The sequence below is a fragment of the Thermobia domestica genome, chromosome 7, assembly GCF_964235325.1.
Source record: "Thermobia domestica chromosome 7, izTheDome1.hap1.1, whole genome shotgun sequence".
NCBI classification, from domain to species: domain Eukaryota; kingdom Metazoa; phylum Arthropoda; class Insecta; order Zygentoma; family Lepismatidae; genus Thermobia; species Thermobia domestica.
Genome location: NC_137460.1, coordinates 87,349,688 through 87,368,195, shown reverse-complemented (window position 1 = coordinate 87,368,195; position 18,508 = coordinate 87,349,688). Strand labels below are relative to the sequence as shown.

The following is an 18,508-nucleotide window of genomic DNA, read 5'->3' as shown; positions in this document are numbered from 1 at the left end:
ACTGGCACTGGTGCGTTACTATAACAAGCAACAGAAATGTGTTTTCGTGGTGTTTATAATTTGAAAAATGCATTGAAATGTTGAGTAACAAAGTGAGAACAAGACCAACTACATTTAACTACACGAAGTCCGTAGTGTGTGTTATTCCTAAATTATATAGTTGAAACAACAATATAGTTGCACACAGTTCGAACTGATATGGTTTAAGTGACGATAAAAGCCTTTCCTGCAGGTTTTGAGTGTTTTTTTTTTATTTTTTTTTATTTATTTATTTATTTATTTTTTTTTTTTACGCACCCAATGCTATGAAGATACGATCAAGAAATACCACATTGAGATGAGACAATGTTATTACATATGGCTCTTCAGCACATGTGTTATACTTACTTGGTTATGGCACACAGTCAATGAGGCTTAATATTACGGAATAAATGACCAATATTGTAAAATGCTTCAAGCACAGCCACTTTGCGAGTGTAGCATATAGAGATAGGGAACCAGAACTTGCTCTCTAATAAATGTACGGTAGAATAGTTTTATAGATTGTCTGGAACAGTAAGTGAACAGTTTGTCAACAATTCTAAAACTAAAGAGAAGAAAACTGACAGGCAAGCTATACAGAAGGTCTCCAATCTGGCACTAAACGAAAAATCTGAAGGTATGTTACGTCTTCTTAAACATATAGCTAGTACACGTGCAGAAAATTGATTGCATTACAGTGCCTAATGAGAACACGCAATAACTTTGAACTTCAACTGCAGGAGATAACACGCAGGTGTTTCCCAAATTCAGAGATCTCCACGATATGAATTTGTCTCAAGTTCATTTCTTACTGTTTTGTTATATCGTAAAGTTTACAGGAATTGATTTAAGAGACAAAGAAAATGAGGATACTCAAGAACCCGATATTCCAAAAAGTTTTTCTTTTGATTTTGAAGTATGAATTTAAAAAAGCAAACCATTTAACGAGCCAAAGTTTTTTTTTTTTGATTTTGAAGTATGAATTTAAAAGCAAACCATTTAACGAGCCATATTTTGATCCTACAGTGACAGCACAGTTGGCAGTCAATAATTAATATTTTTCTGACCACAGTATATACTTATTTATTAAAATTAAAATGAGGAGTAACAGTTTCAATAACTTAACATTATCTTCATCAGACGTTACTTAAGAGATATCTTGATAACATTAAATTATTATTGTTTTATAATTCTAATTGTTATATTTTATAATTTTAAATTTAAAATTTAAAACAATGAGGTATTGTTATTAAAAACTTCAAAACAATTCAGGTTAGTTGTTACGATTCCCAAACGGTTTCTTAGCGATGATTAAGTAGGATAGCTGCTAATGCTTGTGCTCGGGAGGCTAGAAAAGACGGGATAGCCAAGTCTGTGGCGCGACGGATTCCTAGACCTCCGTTTTTGACTGGTAATGATGCTTGTAGAAATGCTTCGTCACTGTGAGTACAATTTAGAACATTTTCCAATCCTGTTTCAAGAACATTGTCGAATTTCTCCAGTAGATTATCGTCTCTCCAGGATGGGGAACACCGTAGAAAATACAACAATCTTGGAATCGAGAAAGATACTCTGAGGAGAGAAAATGCTGAATGTGCAGAAAGTTTGGAAAGGCGCGAAACTATATGATTTAAAGATGAAATCTTTTCCAGTAATATCTTGCTCCTTGTGTCTGGTGTAAGAGCCGCTCCTAGCAGTTCGGCGTTAGATGTTAATAACTTAATTCCAAGCGCCGCCTCGTTGAATCTATCATATAGATTTTGAGTTTCAGCATTTGTTAATCCTAGAAAGCCTATTTCGCATTTCGAGTAATTGAGAGACAATCCGATCGATGTTGCTTGTGTGCGTATATGATCTAAAGTATGTAATACTGACTCAGTTTCTCCGGCTATAGCGCAATCGTCTAAATACCAAATGTTGAGCTCTGCATTAATATCCCTAATGATTGGCTGAAGAGTTAATGCAAATAGAGCAGGACCTAGTGGATCACCCTGTTGAACTCCTCGTTGCGAAAGGATAATATTATCTCCTATAAAGAGGTAGCTAGGTTGTAAGTAGCTCTGGTATATATATGGAAAGAAAGAAGGGAAGTGGCGGCTTTTAACTAAAGACAGCATTGAATCTCGGTTAATTTCGTTGAAGGCGTTTTTGAAATCTATTTTAAGTAGAGATTTAGGTTGAGGATGTTGAGAGGAATAATACATTCGTGCTGCATGGACTGCAATTTCAGCTCCGTAGGGCACGCAGACTCCTAGCGTGGGGATATATCAATTAATGATTGTCGCATTATCGAGCATATACCTTTAGCTGTGAGTCGTCTCCACATATTCCCTACTGCTACTGGTCGAATGCCACCACTTTTCTTCTTGAGCGCAATGAGTGAAGCACCGAAAAAAAATCGGATTTATAACGAGTGGTAATTTTCCTGAAATTATCAGATTTAACAATTCGCGGATTGAGTTGATTAAGCGCTCTTTCGTTTCGGAATCTTGAATCATAATAAGATCTTTTAGAATCACTGGACGGAGATTATCCACTCCACCACCTGCTGAACCCGCCGGAAAAGATTTAAGTGCTTTGATGAATTCTGATGTTGATACTTTAGTAACAGTAATGAATGTCTCGGGAGGTTCAGGAAAATTCAATAAATGAGAGTGAGCAGGATGTTTTTCTCTAAGAGATTCCATCACTGATGTATCCGGAGTAGTTAAAACATCTTCGGAAGATAACAATCTCATTGCTCCTCGTATGTCTCCCTCTGCCAATTTGTGTTCGATGGTCTTGATATTAAATGAATTACATGTTGACGCTTGACGAGGTTTGTATGTATGCATAAAGTGGGTTGATAAACCATTCTTATGAGATTCTGACCAAGTCCTGACTCTGTGCTTTACCCACGATATGAGGTTGGTGATTTTTTTCGGGGTGTGGTGGGACACAGAGTATTGCATATGGATATAGAAAAAGGTCTGTTCAAGATTCAGGATTGTTAGTTTTCAATATTTTTTGTAGTACGTCTTGAAGTGATTCTGCTACGGCCAATCTACTCCTCGAGGAACTCGGCGAAGAACTGGGATGTTGGCTTTTAAATAAGCGAAAACATCACAAACATTAGATATAGAATCTTTAGAACTGAAATCCATGCTTTCATCAAACTGGATGATGGTTTGTTATTAGAAAGTTTATGGTGGCATTTGCCTTTGTGTATAGCTAGACCTCTCTGGCTGAAAAAATGTCTGTTGCAGCAAGGACATGATATACTACTAAATACTTGTGAGCTAACGTCTTTTTTGAATTTTGGATTAAGTTGGGAGCATCATGCTATGTAGTGTTGATAGAGTCATCGTTTGTGTTATTGATCCGATTTTCTTTATATAATGCTGCATTACATAGCGTTATTAGTGGGTTGTTATTTTTATGAGGCTCGTCCATATTATTTTGGCCAATTATACGTGTTTATTTAAAAAGTGTTCATTGTTGAGATCTTTCAACAATAACTGCAAAAATCTCGTTGAACTATCGCTCATTGTTTGAAGAACTCGAACTTATAAAGAGCACCAACAGTCATTTCTGTTTTTTACTTGTAGCACTCTTGTCACTAAACCGATTTAAAAACGGTTTTCACTAAAATCGTCTTCAAAACGATCGTGAACACCTTTGTATCAAGTTCATTCTCCAAGAGGAATCACTCCATCCATAAAGACAACTCTCACAGGAGAAAATGTTTTCATGTATTCAATATTCGACAACAATTGACAATTCGACAACTTCCAACCTACAATATGCCTCAGTACAAGCTGGACTCGTAGCTGCTCGAAGAGCGAAAGAAAAAAGGAATAAATATAGCAGTCTACTCAATAACTATTGCTTTGTCGCAATAGCAATTGAGTCTAGCGGTTCTTGGGAAGAAGGAGGCCTCAAATTTATAAAAGAAATCGGCCACCGTCTATCGATTAAATCAGGAGATAATCGAGCAAAAAGTTTCCTGATTCAACGCATAAGCATAGCCATTCAACGTGGGAACGTGTTGGCTATAATGGGAACGTTACCCATTAGTAAAGAGCTAGAAGAAGACTTTCTTCTGTAATTGCGAAGAAGGGAGGTTAGAAGTAAAAACAGACATCATTGGTGCATCAATTTATGTAGCAACCGAGCAAGGAGTATGGAGAGACAGCTCACAGTCCATAAGTTTATATGAAAAATTACGGCATGAATGCTGTACCGTACGTCAAGACAGTGACATAACATGATAGGTTGGAGCCTTTGAAAGCAGAAGATTTAGTACTACCTGACGAACATTATGGGAACATAGTACCGAAGAATAGATATTTACTGTTTCATTTTAAATTTTCATTATAATAGTTTTTTAATAATCATTGTTATTTTAAAAATTTAAAAATGTATAGCAATATATATATATATATATATTTGTTAAATTTTAAATGTAAAATAATTAGGCAAAAATTGTAGAGAATATTATCCAGAATATATATTTTTTCACTTTTCTTTTCTATTATTAATAGAAGAATAAAATAATAGAAAAGAAAAATGAATACAATAATGAATAATAATAAAATAATAATGAAAAGTAGTAGTAATTCCAGAGTCGAGATGGATGGATTAGCGTGTCAGTATACGAATGATGGAAAAGTCATAAACTTCGAATAGTGAAATACAATGATTTATTTTCCGTTATCAAACAGCTGCTAACTGCACAAGCTTTTACAGCTAACATATTTAATCATCCTTAAGAAACCGTTTGGGAATCACAAATACAACTAATCTGGAATTTTTGAAGTTTTTAATAACAAGCATGAAGTTGACAGCAAGTTGACTGCAAACCAAATATTATTAACTGGTGTAGTTGAAGTACTAAGTTTCTTTAACAGGAAAGCTAGAAGGATTTTGCGAATGCAAATTGAAGGCTTATCTAACTGCTAATAATATAATTTTCAAGTTACAGCATTATTTCATATCATTTTCCTCTGTTTTATTTATTTTTTATTATTATTATTTATCCATATTCAAATGGCATTTCCCCTGCCATCAAATACTCTATTTTGCCATTACTTGCAACACGAAAAACAGAAGGATGAAATCATCGTACGAATCACTAAGAAATGTTGTGACAATTACAATTAATTATTTATTCACCTCTCTTCGTTTATCGAATAGATCTAATTTCTGGTTTAAATAATAAAGTTGTTTTCCTAAGTTTTGCAATTCATTGATAAGATAATACTGATGACTAGTTGTGGATTGAAAAATAAACCAACAACAACACAAAAAAGTGTCTTTCCGCAATCAGCAACAGTAGGAGTCTATGGCGGTATAGCCATTTTGTAATACATTACATTTTCAATATCAGTATACCGTTGCTATAAAACCATTAGTGTGGAATTCAACATTAAAGAGAATTAGCGAAGACAGTAAGCTCATGATGTGATGCGGAGTCAATGATGAACATAACAGTCATTTAGATACAGACACTGTCACTGACTTAAGCTTTCAAAATGATTCAGACATTCTCAAGTCAACTGATGTCCAGTGGCGTGTTTAGGGGGGAGGTTTCCTGGATTAAGCCCCCTTACCCGAAATCTTATTTACTATATTAAAGTAAACGAAATATCTTGCAGAATTTTCACATTTCCAGAACAAGTTAGCAAGGCGCCCACCCCGGAAAAACAAAATCATAAATACGCCACTGCTGATGTCCATAATATAAATGTAAGCACATGAAAGCACAAGATTTTTAACTGCACAAAATGGTTTGACACTACTAACAGTAAACTTATAAAATACTGATACCTTACATCGCGCCGAAATGCTCCAACAATGAAAATTAATATCCTAGACAAACTTCTTTCACATGCATTCTCATGTAAACTGCCATTTTAGTGACGGACTGTTCTTAACCAGCACCCAGAAAACAACGTCAGTATCACTGGGGTATTGCTTATTAGCTGTCACTATTAAATATATATATTTGTCAATTATTGTGTTGTTTTGCTTACACAGAAATTGAGCAAACACAAAGGAGTCGAAAAATTGTATTGGGCCAGGGTTGGCAAAAATTATATAAATATGGCCAGGAAACATCTGATAAGGTAGGAATTCCTTCCATTACAACGAGCATTTCCACTATCACTCATGCATTAACTTTCATTTTTAGGTTAGGTCAGAGCTTTTTTCAGCATAGCATGCACTAAATGAGGAGCTCCATTATTACTTGCAGATTGACTTCAGTAGGGTTCAGTATATATTTAGTGTGGACATAGTATGGCAAAAAAACTACAGTACATAAAACACGAACTAACTAGTGCTAGGTGGCCACTAAAAACCACGAATGCTATCTAACAGAGTCGGTGCAGGAGCGCAGCACGGGGGCCCGAGCGGTAGCGAGGGAGTACGTCTGTAAGAAGCAGGCGCGTCAATGGCGAGAGGTATACGCATAAATGAAGATAATGGAAGGCCATAGTTACACATGAAATACTATCACTCAAAATTCATTTTAATATGCTGTGGAGTGACAGTAATTACTTATATTCAAAAATTCCTCTATTTACGAAGAATATTCCATTAACCTTTCAAATTACACACAAATCGTTTACTCTTATGTATTGTCAACTCACTTCTCCTGCGAATTTTGTCTTTACTTACTTTTGGGGTAATTGTTTAGTATTAGCGAGCCAAAACTGGCACAAAAGAAAGAGGATGATTTAAAAGAGAAATGAGTTGATAGTGGTGTTTAAGTAATCAAGAACGCATCGTAAACATTTTTTTAAGGCAGTAGAGGACCTGTACAAACTGTAAATGTAAGTGGAAGTGATTGCCTATTTTATGTCGAGAACAGAACCCGAGGAACCCCTGCGGGGCTTCTAACCCGTTGTTGTTGTTGTAGTACTATTACTACTACTACTACTACTAAATATTATGGATCCTAATTTAACGTATGAAACCATAAAACGACCGAATCGGAATAGAATATCACATAAAAGTAATTGAGAAAGCTGGTCCCCCAAAGCTAAACAATAGCCCTAATATTTAACGAATATGAATACTTGCTTACTATCTGCGTACTGCTACAAGGTTTTTTCCACATGTGCCTTTCATGTCGATAAATATATTTCATTTTAATTTTAAAAACAGATAGGTTATCGCATATGGGTTTTATCCTAGCTTTGATTTACGCAACATAAATATCAGACAAACTATTTTGATGATTGATGTTACTGCACAATTCCTTGAGTACTGTATCTTTTCATTCTTAATGAAGGCTTCTTAAAACATTACATATAATCCACTACTTGTGTATGCTTCTGTCACGTTAATTCCTTGGCTGCTGAACTTACATAACAGTATTACTATTTTATTGCTACAAACTTATTCCAATGCCTTGTTTACTACAGCTCAATAAACAATCTTACTTACCTAAAATTATTAATAAGGGCTTCCATTTTCCACCTTCCTTTTTAAATCCAGTTCCACTGATAAATACAAAATCGGAGAAAAGTTGTTAACTACGAACAACTGAGAATTCAATGATACGAAAGTGGAAACAACATCCAATAAGCACTATAGAAAAAAAATGACACTGCAACAGCTGACTTTGATAATTACTGCCGCCATGTTAGTTACATTACTGTTGCCAAATCATGACATAAACAGATTTCGATCCGCATTTGTTTTCGTCCTTATCATCCGAATTACAATTTTGGGGGATTTTTTTTTTAGCTTTTTCCCCCCTAGTTTTACAATTGTACACTTTGTAGTGTACAATCACTTTAAGTGCTATACGACGGTTAAAAAATGAATGGAAATTAAAATGACAGTATTATATAATATTTTCCAGCTGCGGATTATTTCTGCTTAGTATACAAAAGCTGTATTTTTACTGTGTAGCCTTATTAGTGTAAAGCAATTACGAGAGGTATTAGAACTCGTATCATTGCGAACACCTACGTGTTTACGCTACCCTCACAGACGTGCCTGGTTCCTTCGGACACACTGCTACCACGGGAGGCCACCAATTAAGTCCTCCTCGGTAGGTAGTAATCATGCTTTCCAGTGACCACCTAGCATATGTTGGTTTGTTTTTGCAGTAGTTTTTATGTCATACATCCGAACGCCGTATTTACACGTAAATTGAAAAGAATTGAATTTTTCAATAGTTACTTCTTATGGCCTCCTTAAAATTTGTCTATACAAAGTGAGATATTTTCATATCGATAATGAAAACCATTTAGGAGACAATAAGAAGAAAATTAGTGAGAGAGTTATAATTTTTCAAGTATATTAAGTAAACCTGCTTTTTTTTTAAAAAAAAAAATACATACTATTTTAATCTGCAGAAAATTGTTTAGCCTAAAGTAAGAAATAGGAATATTTAGTGAGTCACTGCATGAATTTGTTGTGTCTTCTTTAAGCAGTACTAATTTTACACCGACTTATCCAACTTCTTAGGAATAAATTTTATATATATCCTTTTAGAATGTGAATCCGTAATAACTTCATCACAGACTATTTAACTTATGATGGAATATAAATGAACAGTGTACAGTTGGAATGATAGTCAGGAACGTTAGTTTGATTCGTAATTCGTGTTTTATGTGGAAAAACATATAAAAAGACATGTGGTTAAGTGGTTCTGCTCAATTTATTTATTATGTTAGTCTTTTTTATATTTTATATATAGCAAGAGTAGGAGAGACTGAACTACTTATCAATGTTAAGAATCAGGTAATGTTTCACACACACTGCACGACTATAGTGATAATTGATATTTAACAATTCTCATTACTGTTTTAAGTAAATAATGTGTGAAACTAGTAAACTAAGGCGTGTGTAAAGCAAACAGAATGGTGCTCTTTCGGGGGTCAGAGTTGTATCAATAGAAAAAATATGTTACTTGATTTCATAATAGGATTGTATAATCAAAAGGCGCTGGTCTACAGTAATTTACGTTCACTATATATTGCAAAATTTAAAACTGAATGGAAAGAGTTGTTTAGAAGAAACAAATGTCTGTAGGCAACAGAATTAAAGGCTGATATTTAGTATCTTCCCCCAGTCTTGCACATTTACAGTGTGTTACTTTACAAAATATAGGTGAGCTGAGCTAGCGAAGAATAGAATAGAATAGAATATTTTTATTGTCGTTAAACAACATTTGTTGCAATAGACAACGTCAAGAGATTATACAAAATATATACATTGAATATATAAGTACATAACTAGTCACTTTTTATTTTTTAACTCTTTCTCAAATTCTAAAACGCTATACACAGCTGTTTCAATGAGCCAAGATTTACAGTGTTTCTCGAAGTTTCTATTACACATACCACGAATTTCTGTAGGTAGAAGATTATAAATCTTCATCGCAGTGTATTTATAACTCTTTTGTGTTTTATTTAACCTGAAATATGGTGTATCGAGGTCGTCTCCGTATCTTGTGTCATAGCAATGAATTTTATTTCGGGTACTGATATTTTCCAAGTTTTCTTTAATATACATGAGACAGCTATAGATATACATTGAGGGCACTGTCATGATTTGCATCTCTTTAAAGAAAGGTCTGCAAGAGTCATTATCACGTAGTCCCTTTAACACTCTTATTGCCTTTTTTTGCCATTTAAAAACGATTTGAGCACCAGTTGAATTACCCCATAATAATATACCGTAGAGCAATAGAGAATGAAAGAAAGCATAATAAGCTGACAGAAGTATTTTTTCACTAACAACAGTTTTTAGTTTACGTAATAAATATTTAACTCTAGATAGTCTTCTACATAGATTTTCAGTATGTATGTTCCAGTTTAACTTTGGATCCAAGTGGATTCCTAACAATTTTACAGAATGACACTCATTTAAATCATGTATGTTGTTATTAAGATGAAAATACAAAACATCCGTCTTTGATTCATTTAATAGCAGCCTATTACAATTTAGCCATACTGAACACGCTTCTAACATTTGAGTGTTTTTAGTTTGAATTAGTTTGAAGGGAGTTAGAAGCCCCCAGAGCCCTTGTACTTATACCTTTATCACAATTTAGACAAAAACAAGGTACTCGGTTCTGGAATCATGAAACGAGTTAGGGGAAATACTAAATGCCATCCGAATTAAGTAGTACATAATTCAGCTGTATTTTTTGTTTGTTTGTTTATAAATGTAGGGTTGCTAGTGTAAAAGGGTTAAGTTCCAAAGTTGGGCGTTCGTTTCTAGGAAAATTTTTAAAATTTAGAGGAAAGATATGGATAATTTGATCGTTTGTGTCTTTGATAATATATAAGTGTCTCGAGAAATCTGTTTATTTCTTATATATAAGCGGTTGTAAACATGGGACTATACGGCGAGCGGAGGGAACTACTTGGCGCAAGGTAACAAAACAGTTGCATTGTGGGAAAGAAACGAGCATATATGTTATCAACATGGCGAATGTACAAGGGCAATGAAGTAACAGTTTTAACATTTGTGAAGCAATACGTTGATAACGAACAAGGTCTTCTAAAAGTTTGTGAAGAGCACGGATTAATGAACCTAGTTAACAAATTGCAGAAAGTGTGCAAAGGTGATAACAGCGAAAAACCTTGGCGAAAGCGGACGCCCAACTTCAGAATAAATGCCGTGTAAAATTATTACAGGCGATTTACTACCGTTCAAATAAATGAGTGCAAATGAAAGATGACCGTATTATGTACTATTTTCCGCCGGAAAAGTAGTAGTTTTTGACATATCTGCGGACGTATTTATACCCAAATCTTGAAAGAATAGTCTAGTTAGGATCTGGTTCGGATATTCTGAGGCGGATTATTTTGAAAGTCACGGTGTGTTACGTTATTATTTTAAAATTGTTTAACATAGTCAAATTATTCTCAGGTATCAAAAACAGCTTAAATCATCCTAGGTACTAAGTTCATCACATGCGTGATGTATCAACACTAGAGGAATTATCAAATTATATAAATTTGGTATATCAAAACGATGTTAAGAAAAATTCATCAGATGATAATATTCAAAAATACCTATGTGATAAGAAAATATAAAACGGGTAATAATTAACTAGTTGAGTGCATTAACATTTAGTTTTTACGTAAATGTTTTTTGTGGTTATGTATAGATGTGATGCCCCCATTATAATTGGTAGTTTAAAATACGTAACATCAGATTGATGTCCCAAATTTTTATAATTTCCATTAATGTTGACACATGATGCGTGTGAAGAACTTATTGCCTAGAAAGATTTCGGTTCCTGGGGAAGAGTATTGGACAAAAATACTGAAAAATATTGAAACAACATTAACTTGTGAAGGAATATTAAAAGTTCAGGTCTGTTTTGTATAATTTAGTCAAAGCTAGCACTTTAAAAAAATATTAAGTTAGTATAGGTAGCCTACTTAAAATTCATGCAGTTGTATTTATTTGTTCTTTTATTATTATTATTATTATTTTAATATAGGGTGGCGATGTAATACAAGAAACGATCACAGCAAATGTAACAGACGACACAGTACAATTGGAATTTCAACGTTCAGATGGAACACTTATTACTCAGTTACTTGATTTTAAAAATGTGAGTATTGTTAATAAATAAGTATGTATTACAGTTAAGTAAAGTCAGATAGTTCTGCTACTCCAGAACAAATGTACGAGGAGTGACTGAAAAGTTTTGATCCTTGAGGAAACTATAAGAAGTACAGATTTGGTAATACCTTTATTTATTTTTCATCATAATCCCGTTGGACAGCAACACACTTGCTCCAACGGTGCTGCAGTGCTCTTATCCCAGTAGAAAAAAATTCCTTAGGTTGTGACCACAGAAATTCCTCCACGGCTGTCATGACGTCATTATCGGAAGTTTGAGTGGGCCAGAGGGTGGATGAGGAACGAGTTCAAAGCCGCATTCGTAAATACAAAGCTGCATTCGTGAATAGTAGCCATGGCAACTGCTGATGTGTGGCCGGGGGCATTGTCATGATTGTAGAGAATCCCTCTGGACACCATTTTTGGTCTTTTTTCTAGAATTTGCACTCGAAGTTTTTTTTCCAAAAGGTCACTATAGTATTGTCCTGTGATAATATGATCCCTTTGCAGGTAATCAATGAATATCACGCCATTGGGAATCCCCAAAAACAAAGGCCATCACTGCCAGCGAAAGGGATCACCTTTGCCTTCTTTGGGGTAAGGGGAGGATGGGTGCTTCCATTGTTTGGATTGTTGTTTTGTTTCTGGTTGGTAATGGTGTACCCAACACTCGTCCATAGTGATGAAGCAACAGAGAAAATCGCCAACATCAAATTCTAACAGTTTTAAATTGTCCACGGATAGGATATACCGAGTGCGTTTTTGTTCGGAAGTCAGAAGACTGAACCACCGAGCAGAAACTTTTGATAAACCAAGCTTATTCTTCAGAATATGATTTCTTTGCTCCTGTGACATGCCCAGCCTGTCTGCTATCTGTCGAGTTGACAATAGGCGATCTTCCATGTTCATATCAAGTACCAGGCCAATGTTTTCCGTAGTAGTAGCACTTGATGGTCTCCCAGATCTAGGCTCATCTTCAACACTACCCACCACGCTTGAATTCCTGCACCCATCTTTAGATGGTAGCATATGAAGAGGCAGATTCACCTACGGTATTGACCATATCCTGGTGGATCTCAGACGCCGATATTCCTTTTAAATGCAGACACTTGATGACTGACCTGTACTCGATATTTTTTCCCATTTTCCCAACTTCTGCCATCTCACTCACTTCAAGAGCCTATAAAAGACAAAAGAAATTACTTAGAACCAAAAGCTTGTTCCATATTAATATCAAAGGTTTTACTATTCTAATACATATCATTATTCTACTCTAGATTCCTCATTTTCTGTTAGGCTCAAAACTTTTCAGTCACCTTTCGTAATTGTTGTAGCTATGCATAGAATTGGCATGTGGTATAGTAGAATTACTTTTTTTTTTTATTATTATTTATTTATTTTAAATCCTGACTTATCATTCGAAGATGGTCATAGGTACATGTGAGAGAAAATTTAAGAGAAAAGTACTTAGTTCATAGTAAGCACACACACACACAATCTATCCTTTCTAGAAGTAATATTGGTACTTTATATCGTTGTACAGCGGTACTGGATATATATATATATATATATATATATATATATATATATATATATATATATATATATCGGACAGACTTTCATTAAAAATGGCTTGTTGGATCCGATGTCCTTATGAACAAGAGTTGATTCCTGATTTCTAGAATATTGATTTTAATTTAATCGAGTTTCGGCCATTTTCAGAGAATGCTTTTTGTGTCTTTTATCTGCTGGTCTGCAGCACGTTTTATGTAATTTAGAAACGCTTTTTTTTTTTTTTTTTTTTCTCATCTTTCCAATATTAGTGTTGAATTACAGGAAACTTTAATTTCCATTACGTCATGATTCCATCAACAATAATCTCTTCAATTATGTTTCTTGAAACCTAGTTCCTGAAGGGAGTAAGAATAATTATCATGGTAAGTTCTATTTCAACCAAATTGCGAACTGTTTTGAATATTTTGCAGTTAATATGAATACAAATTATAATTTCAAATACATTTCAATTTTACAGTTTCTTTATTACGAATGTTATCGACTAATGAACCGAAAGCGAGTTCATAAACTCAATCTATTTATTGTCTATGTCATTGTACAAATAGCATAATTTCAAGATCTCGTTCTTATGTTATAGGAAGTTCATATTTTAAAAGCTCTTGTCCTTGGAGAAGAAGAACGTGGGCAGAGCCAATACCAAGTTATTTGTTTTATTGGCCACTTTCAAAAAGGAGAATTTATTTCTTCAGATGCCATGTCAAAACTTAGGCAGGTGAGTAATAATAATATTCATTCGCATTTTTGTTGTTCCGATTTCACACTGTCACCACTTTCGCTAAAACTGTTCATCAGATAGGGAAGGTATGAAGAAGGGCGAGAAAACGAAAATAAACAGAGAAAAAAGTTGTTAACACGTTTTAACGAAAGCGCTTGTAATATACTTTTCTTGATGTGTGTTATGTTCTTAGTTTTTTTTTTTTTTTTTTTTTTTTTTTTTTTTTTTTTTTTTATCTATATCATAAAATTGAAAGTGACTATGTTTGTGACTTAATGTCTTGAACCACCTGACCGATCACGATGAAATTTTCAACATTGATGAGGTTCAAAAAATCTGGATTTTATCATTTCACTTTGACGGTGGAGCTTAGGGTAAGGGGGAGGAGGGATGATATATGAAAAAAAATAAATAAATAAAAAGACTAATAATAAATAAGTCGTGAACCACCCGACTGATCTCGATCAAATTTTCAACATAGATGAAATTCAGGCCTGGGATGATTTTTGGCATTTCATTTTGACGGAGCAACGTAGGAGAGGGAGAAGAGGGAAAGATATATAAAAGTCAGTATATAAATAAATGAAAATGACTATGTTTATGACTTAATTACTATTGAACCATCCGACCGATTTCAATCAAAATTTTCAACACAGATGAGGTTCGGAACTGGGATGATTTTTGTCATATTACTTTGACGATGCACGTAGGGTAGCAGGTGTTGAAAAAAGCACTCAGTGAGGTCCGAAATTATTCACAAGGATTAGAAGATAATATTTTTGAGATATAGATCTAAGCTAACTATAATTTACATTAAAATTTCTGTGCATAGTTGTTTAGTGGTTAGAAACTACTACGCAGCAAAGTAGTTTTCACTGTTGAAGCATTTAGTATTTAGGGCAGGATTCTTCCCAGTTACGGACGCTGCTCTTATCTGTTAAAATCTTTCCCAGTTGCGGACGCACAGGTGTTGCTTCGAATTTCCATGACTCAATTACGAAGCAACCAGAATTATTAGTCCCAATTGCGGACGCGTGCGGGAAAAGAGGTAAGATCTATTGATAACAAGCAGCAATATTGCCACATTTTTCATTTCATTACATTTACTACTCTGCCCTCAGCAACGAGAAGGACTTTTTGTTGCAAGAATACAATTTGCTGAAAAGAGATTCATTCAGGGGTGTAGCTAGTAAGTTCTTATAGGGGCATGACTTTTTCAGGGGTCTTAGCCTTTTTACAATGTCGAAATAAAATTCTCCTCACAAATTTTTAGTGAGGAGAATTTTATTTCAAAAAATAAGATGGGAACCACCCCCACGCACAAGGATTTCGTACCCTCTATGCAACTTCCCTTCACATTTAACCAGGCTTAGGACTAGCAGTGTCAATGTTGAAACTATTGGCACTGGCGTGTTTACAAGTTGCAGGAGAATAGCCACTGTCGAATATTATGCCTATATGAGAATGAGCTTGCAGTTCTCCTTTGTCAGGTAGTGAATTATATACAATATTTACACAAACCACTTATATACAGTATTTACACAAAGCTACTCAAGTCTCTGAACATATGCTATGCATCGCAAATACTTCTTGATGTTACCAGTATCCTGAAATTCCGCAAGAATTCTATGCATTCTTTTGTCTAATAGTATTGTCGATTTCTTTCTTCTTTTCCCACCACTTTTTAAATCCAAGAAAATAGTATATAAAGTCGCTGTGCCGGGCTTCATCCTTGAGAACTCGGACTAACTCTGAGACATTTGGGTGTGCTTTGTTTGAAATAGAACGCAGTCTGTTGTGCCAGCCTTCGAGTGCGTTGTTCGCCCTGTGCCTTGTGTTATGGCAGTTCCAAATCTCTGTAGTAAAAGTCGAGTTCTCGAACCACTGGACGACGAAATAATCATAAAATTGCTGCAATTTACCGTTGCATGGTGTGTCTTCTTGAATACACAGCCAACCATCAACGACTTTATCTATTGGCAAGTGTGCCAAAGCAGCACACATTCTAATGCACAACCTAACCTCATCATCATTTGTGTATTCTTGTACAAGCCCTACTTCTTGCACTTTTCTCCATAGGCACTGGTTGAAATGAAAATTGCACCCTTTAACCTGCGCTTCTGGAAATACATACCACAATGCGTTTATGGATGACTCTTCGAAGTCAACCATTATCCATTCCGGTTTCCACTCAGGGACTTGTCCCTTAATTCATGCGAAAAGTTTCTCGTATATTTGCTGTTTTTTGCTTGGTAAAAAAGCAAACTCAATCGGAACAATATTGGTTTCTTCACCGCTGCTACCAATGTCGGCGTGCACTGTATAAAGCTCGGCAAACTGTTTGCTGCACGTTTTGAATGTTCCATCCATAAAACACTTTACAACTTGCAAGAATATTTCTTCCATTTCTGCTAGCAAATGCCAGTATCGTGCCTTCGCCTGCATCATCTAAAAGAGGAAAATTGAATCCATCTCGAAAATGAAAAATATCAGAAGAAAGTTCAATATCCTGAGCTGTTTTCCACGATGTGTTTCCTGATTGATTCCTGTAGCGGTAAAGACAAGACTTTAAAGAAGAATACTGCGGCACGTTAACCACCAAATCATAATCCTAGTCATATAAATCAGCGAACACTTCTTTATATATTTTCCAAATAGGTTGATCTTCCCGGACTCGCTTCTTTGCGCTGGGTATTTTCTTCTTTACTTCAGCTACTGCAACGTCCGGTAGACACGAATGTTGTGAAACCCAGAGCACAACATTGTCTTTCGTTGAAATTCGCCCTTTGCAACTTTTGGATTTGTCGTAGATGCAAGCCCAAGTAACACTTCCATTTTTATTCCTCCTGTCGAAAGAGAAGTTATTTAAATTTATTAGTTTTGCATGATAATTTACTTAATTACTTGTTTTAAAGTTACTTAATTCCTTGTTTTAGAAGTCATTAACAAAAGCTTGTAGTTTGCAGAATATTAGTTGATTAATATTTTATCATAATCGACCGTTTCGTACACCCTCATCGACGAGGAATATTTATAGCGTCCGAGGAAAATTTCTTACAAAAATTCATTAAGAAGATCCATTCCTCAACGTAATTGCACGCAAACTCCTAGCCTAAAATCTTATTATGAATAATAAAAGGAGAGTAATAAAATGAAATTTACTGGAAAAGTTCATTTCCATGAAAAACTGAACAACACACAACGTAATAACTTCAACTATAGGCTCATTCTACATGTAAAGTAGAAAAAAATATAGAAGAAAAAATAGTGCCTCCGGAAATGTGACGTTAAGAAAATCCACTAACGCGAATAGGAGGTCACATTTCCGGAGGCTTTTTTTTTTTTTTTTTTTTTTTTTTTAACGTAGAATGAGCCTATAGTTAAAGTTATTACGTTGTGTGTTGTTCAGTTTTCATGGAAATGAACCTTTCCACTAAATTTCATTTTATTACTCTCCTTTTATTATTCATAATAAGATTTTAGGCTAGGAGTTTGCGTGCAATTACGTTGAGAAATGGATCTTCTTAATGAATCTTTGTAAGAAATTTTCCTCGGACGCTAAATATTCCTGGTCGATGAGCGTGTGCGAAATGGTCGATTATGATTAAATAGTTAATCAACTAATATTCTGCAAACTACAAGTTTTGTTAATGACTTCTAAAACAAGGAATTAAGTAATTTCAAAACAAGTAATTAAGTAAATTATCACGCAAAACTAATAAATTTAAATAACTTGCCTTTCGACAGGAGGAATAAAAATGAAGTGTTATTTTGGGCTAGCATTTACAAAAATTTCCCTCACTAAAATATGCTGGGATAAACGAAATTAAATAATGCACAGATCTGCAAAATAATTGCAGGAATTCTGATGTAATTTACATGTGTTTCATATGTAATTAATGGATAAACTAGTGGTTAGCAGTATCTCTAATATACATAACTTTATAATTATAGATGCTCGTATACTGACAGATTTGAATTCTTTATATCGAGGCAGGGTAGTAAATGTAATGAAATGAAAAATGTGGCAACATTGCTGCTTGTTATCAATAGATCTTACTTCTTCTCCTGCACGCGTCCGCAATTGGGACTAACAAGTCTGGTTGCATCGTAATCGAGGCATGGAAATTCCAAACAACACCTGTGCGTCCGCAACTGACACGGATTCTTTAGGGCAAACTCCGTGCTACGTGAGGAGCAGTGCAGAGCAGACAGCGATAGTGTAAAATAAGTCCTCTAATTTTCACGCTCGATTATGTGCTGCGAGCGTGACGAAAGTGTCATGTGTGTCACGAGGAACAGCTTCCAAGGTTATGTCGGCCTACAGAACTCATGGTAAAACCACATCGGCGAAGAGGAACAGTGGTTCGAAGGAAACCTTCAATGACAGATCCTACCGAGTATTAACCCTTAACGAGTTTTCGTAACCATTTGGTTACACATGTTTTGATCTTGCCTATTGCGTTTGAAGACTATTATTTTTAGGTATTGTTCCTTGTGGTTATTTGAGTACATGCTTTCCGCGATCCAGAGAAGCTATTGCTTCCTGGTGACAACTCTGGTAAATTTTACGCGGAAGGTAGTCTGTGGATATATTGTTTTGCAAGCAGTGCC

At 34.9% G+C, this 18,508-nt stretch overlaps 2 protein-coding genes across 3 annotated transcripts in view; one reads left to right on the top strand and one right to left on the bottom strand.

Annotated features, from left to right (window-relative positions):
• The window catches only part of LOC145690269 (ATP-binding cassette subfamily G member 4), a 185,598-nt gene extending 177,929 nt beyond the window's left edge, over window positions 1–7,669 (bottom strand). Inside the window, exon 1 of the mRNA XM_081765001.1 lies at window positions 7,453–7,669. Within this exon, the coding sequence (XP_081621127.1) occupies window positions 7,453–7,478 (26 nt within the window). The 5' untranslated portion in view covers window positions 7,479–7,669. The remainder of the gene's footprint in view (window positions 1–7,452) is intronic.
• Window positions 7,670–8,538: 869 nt separating this feature from the next.
• LOC145690268 (out at first protein-like) overlaps window positions 8,539–18,508 on the top strand; it is a 32,957-nt gene continuing 22,987 nt past the window's right edge. Inside the window, exons 1-3 of one of the 2 annotated variants that reach the window (XM_081764999.1) lie at window positions 8,539–8,760; window positions 11,480–11,593; window positions 13,757–13,891. In XM_081764999.1, coding sequence (XP_081621125.1) covers window positions 8,653–8,760; window positions 11,480–11,593; window positions 13,757–13,891 — 357 coding nt within the window. In that variant the 5' untranslated portion in view covers window positions 8,539–8,652. The remainder of the gene's footprint in view (window positions 8,761–11,479; window positions 11,594–13,756; window positions 13,892–18,508) is intronic. The other variant, XM_081764998.1, reaches the window with a different exon arrangement.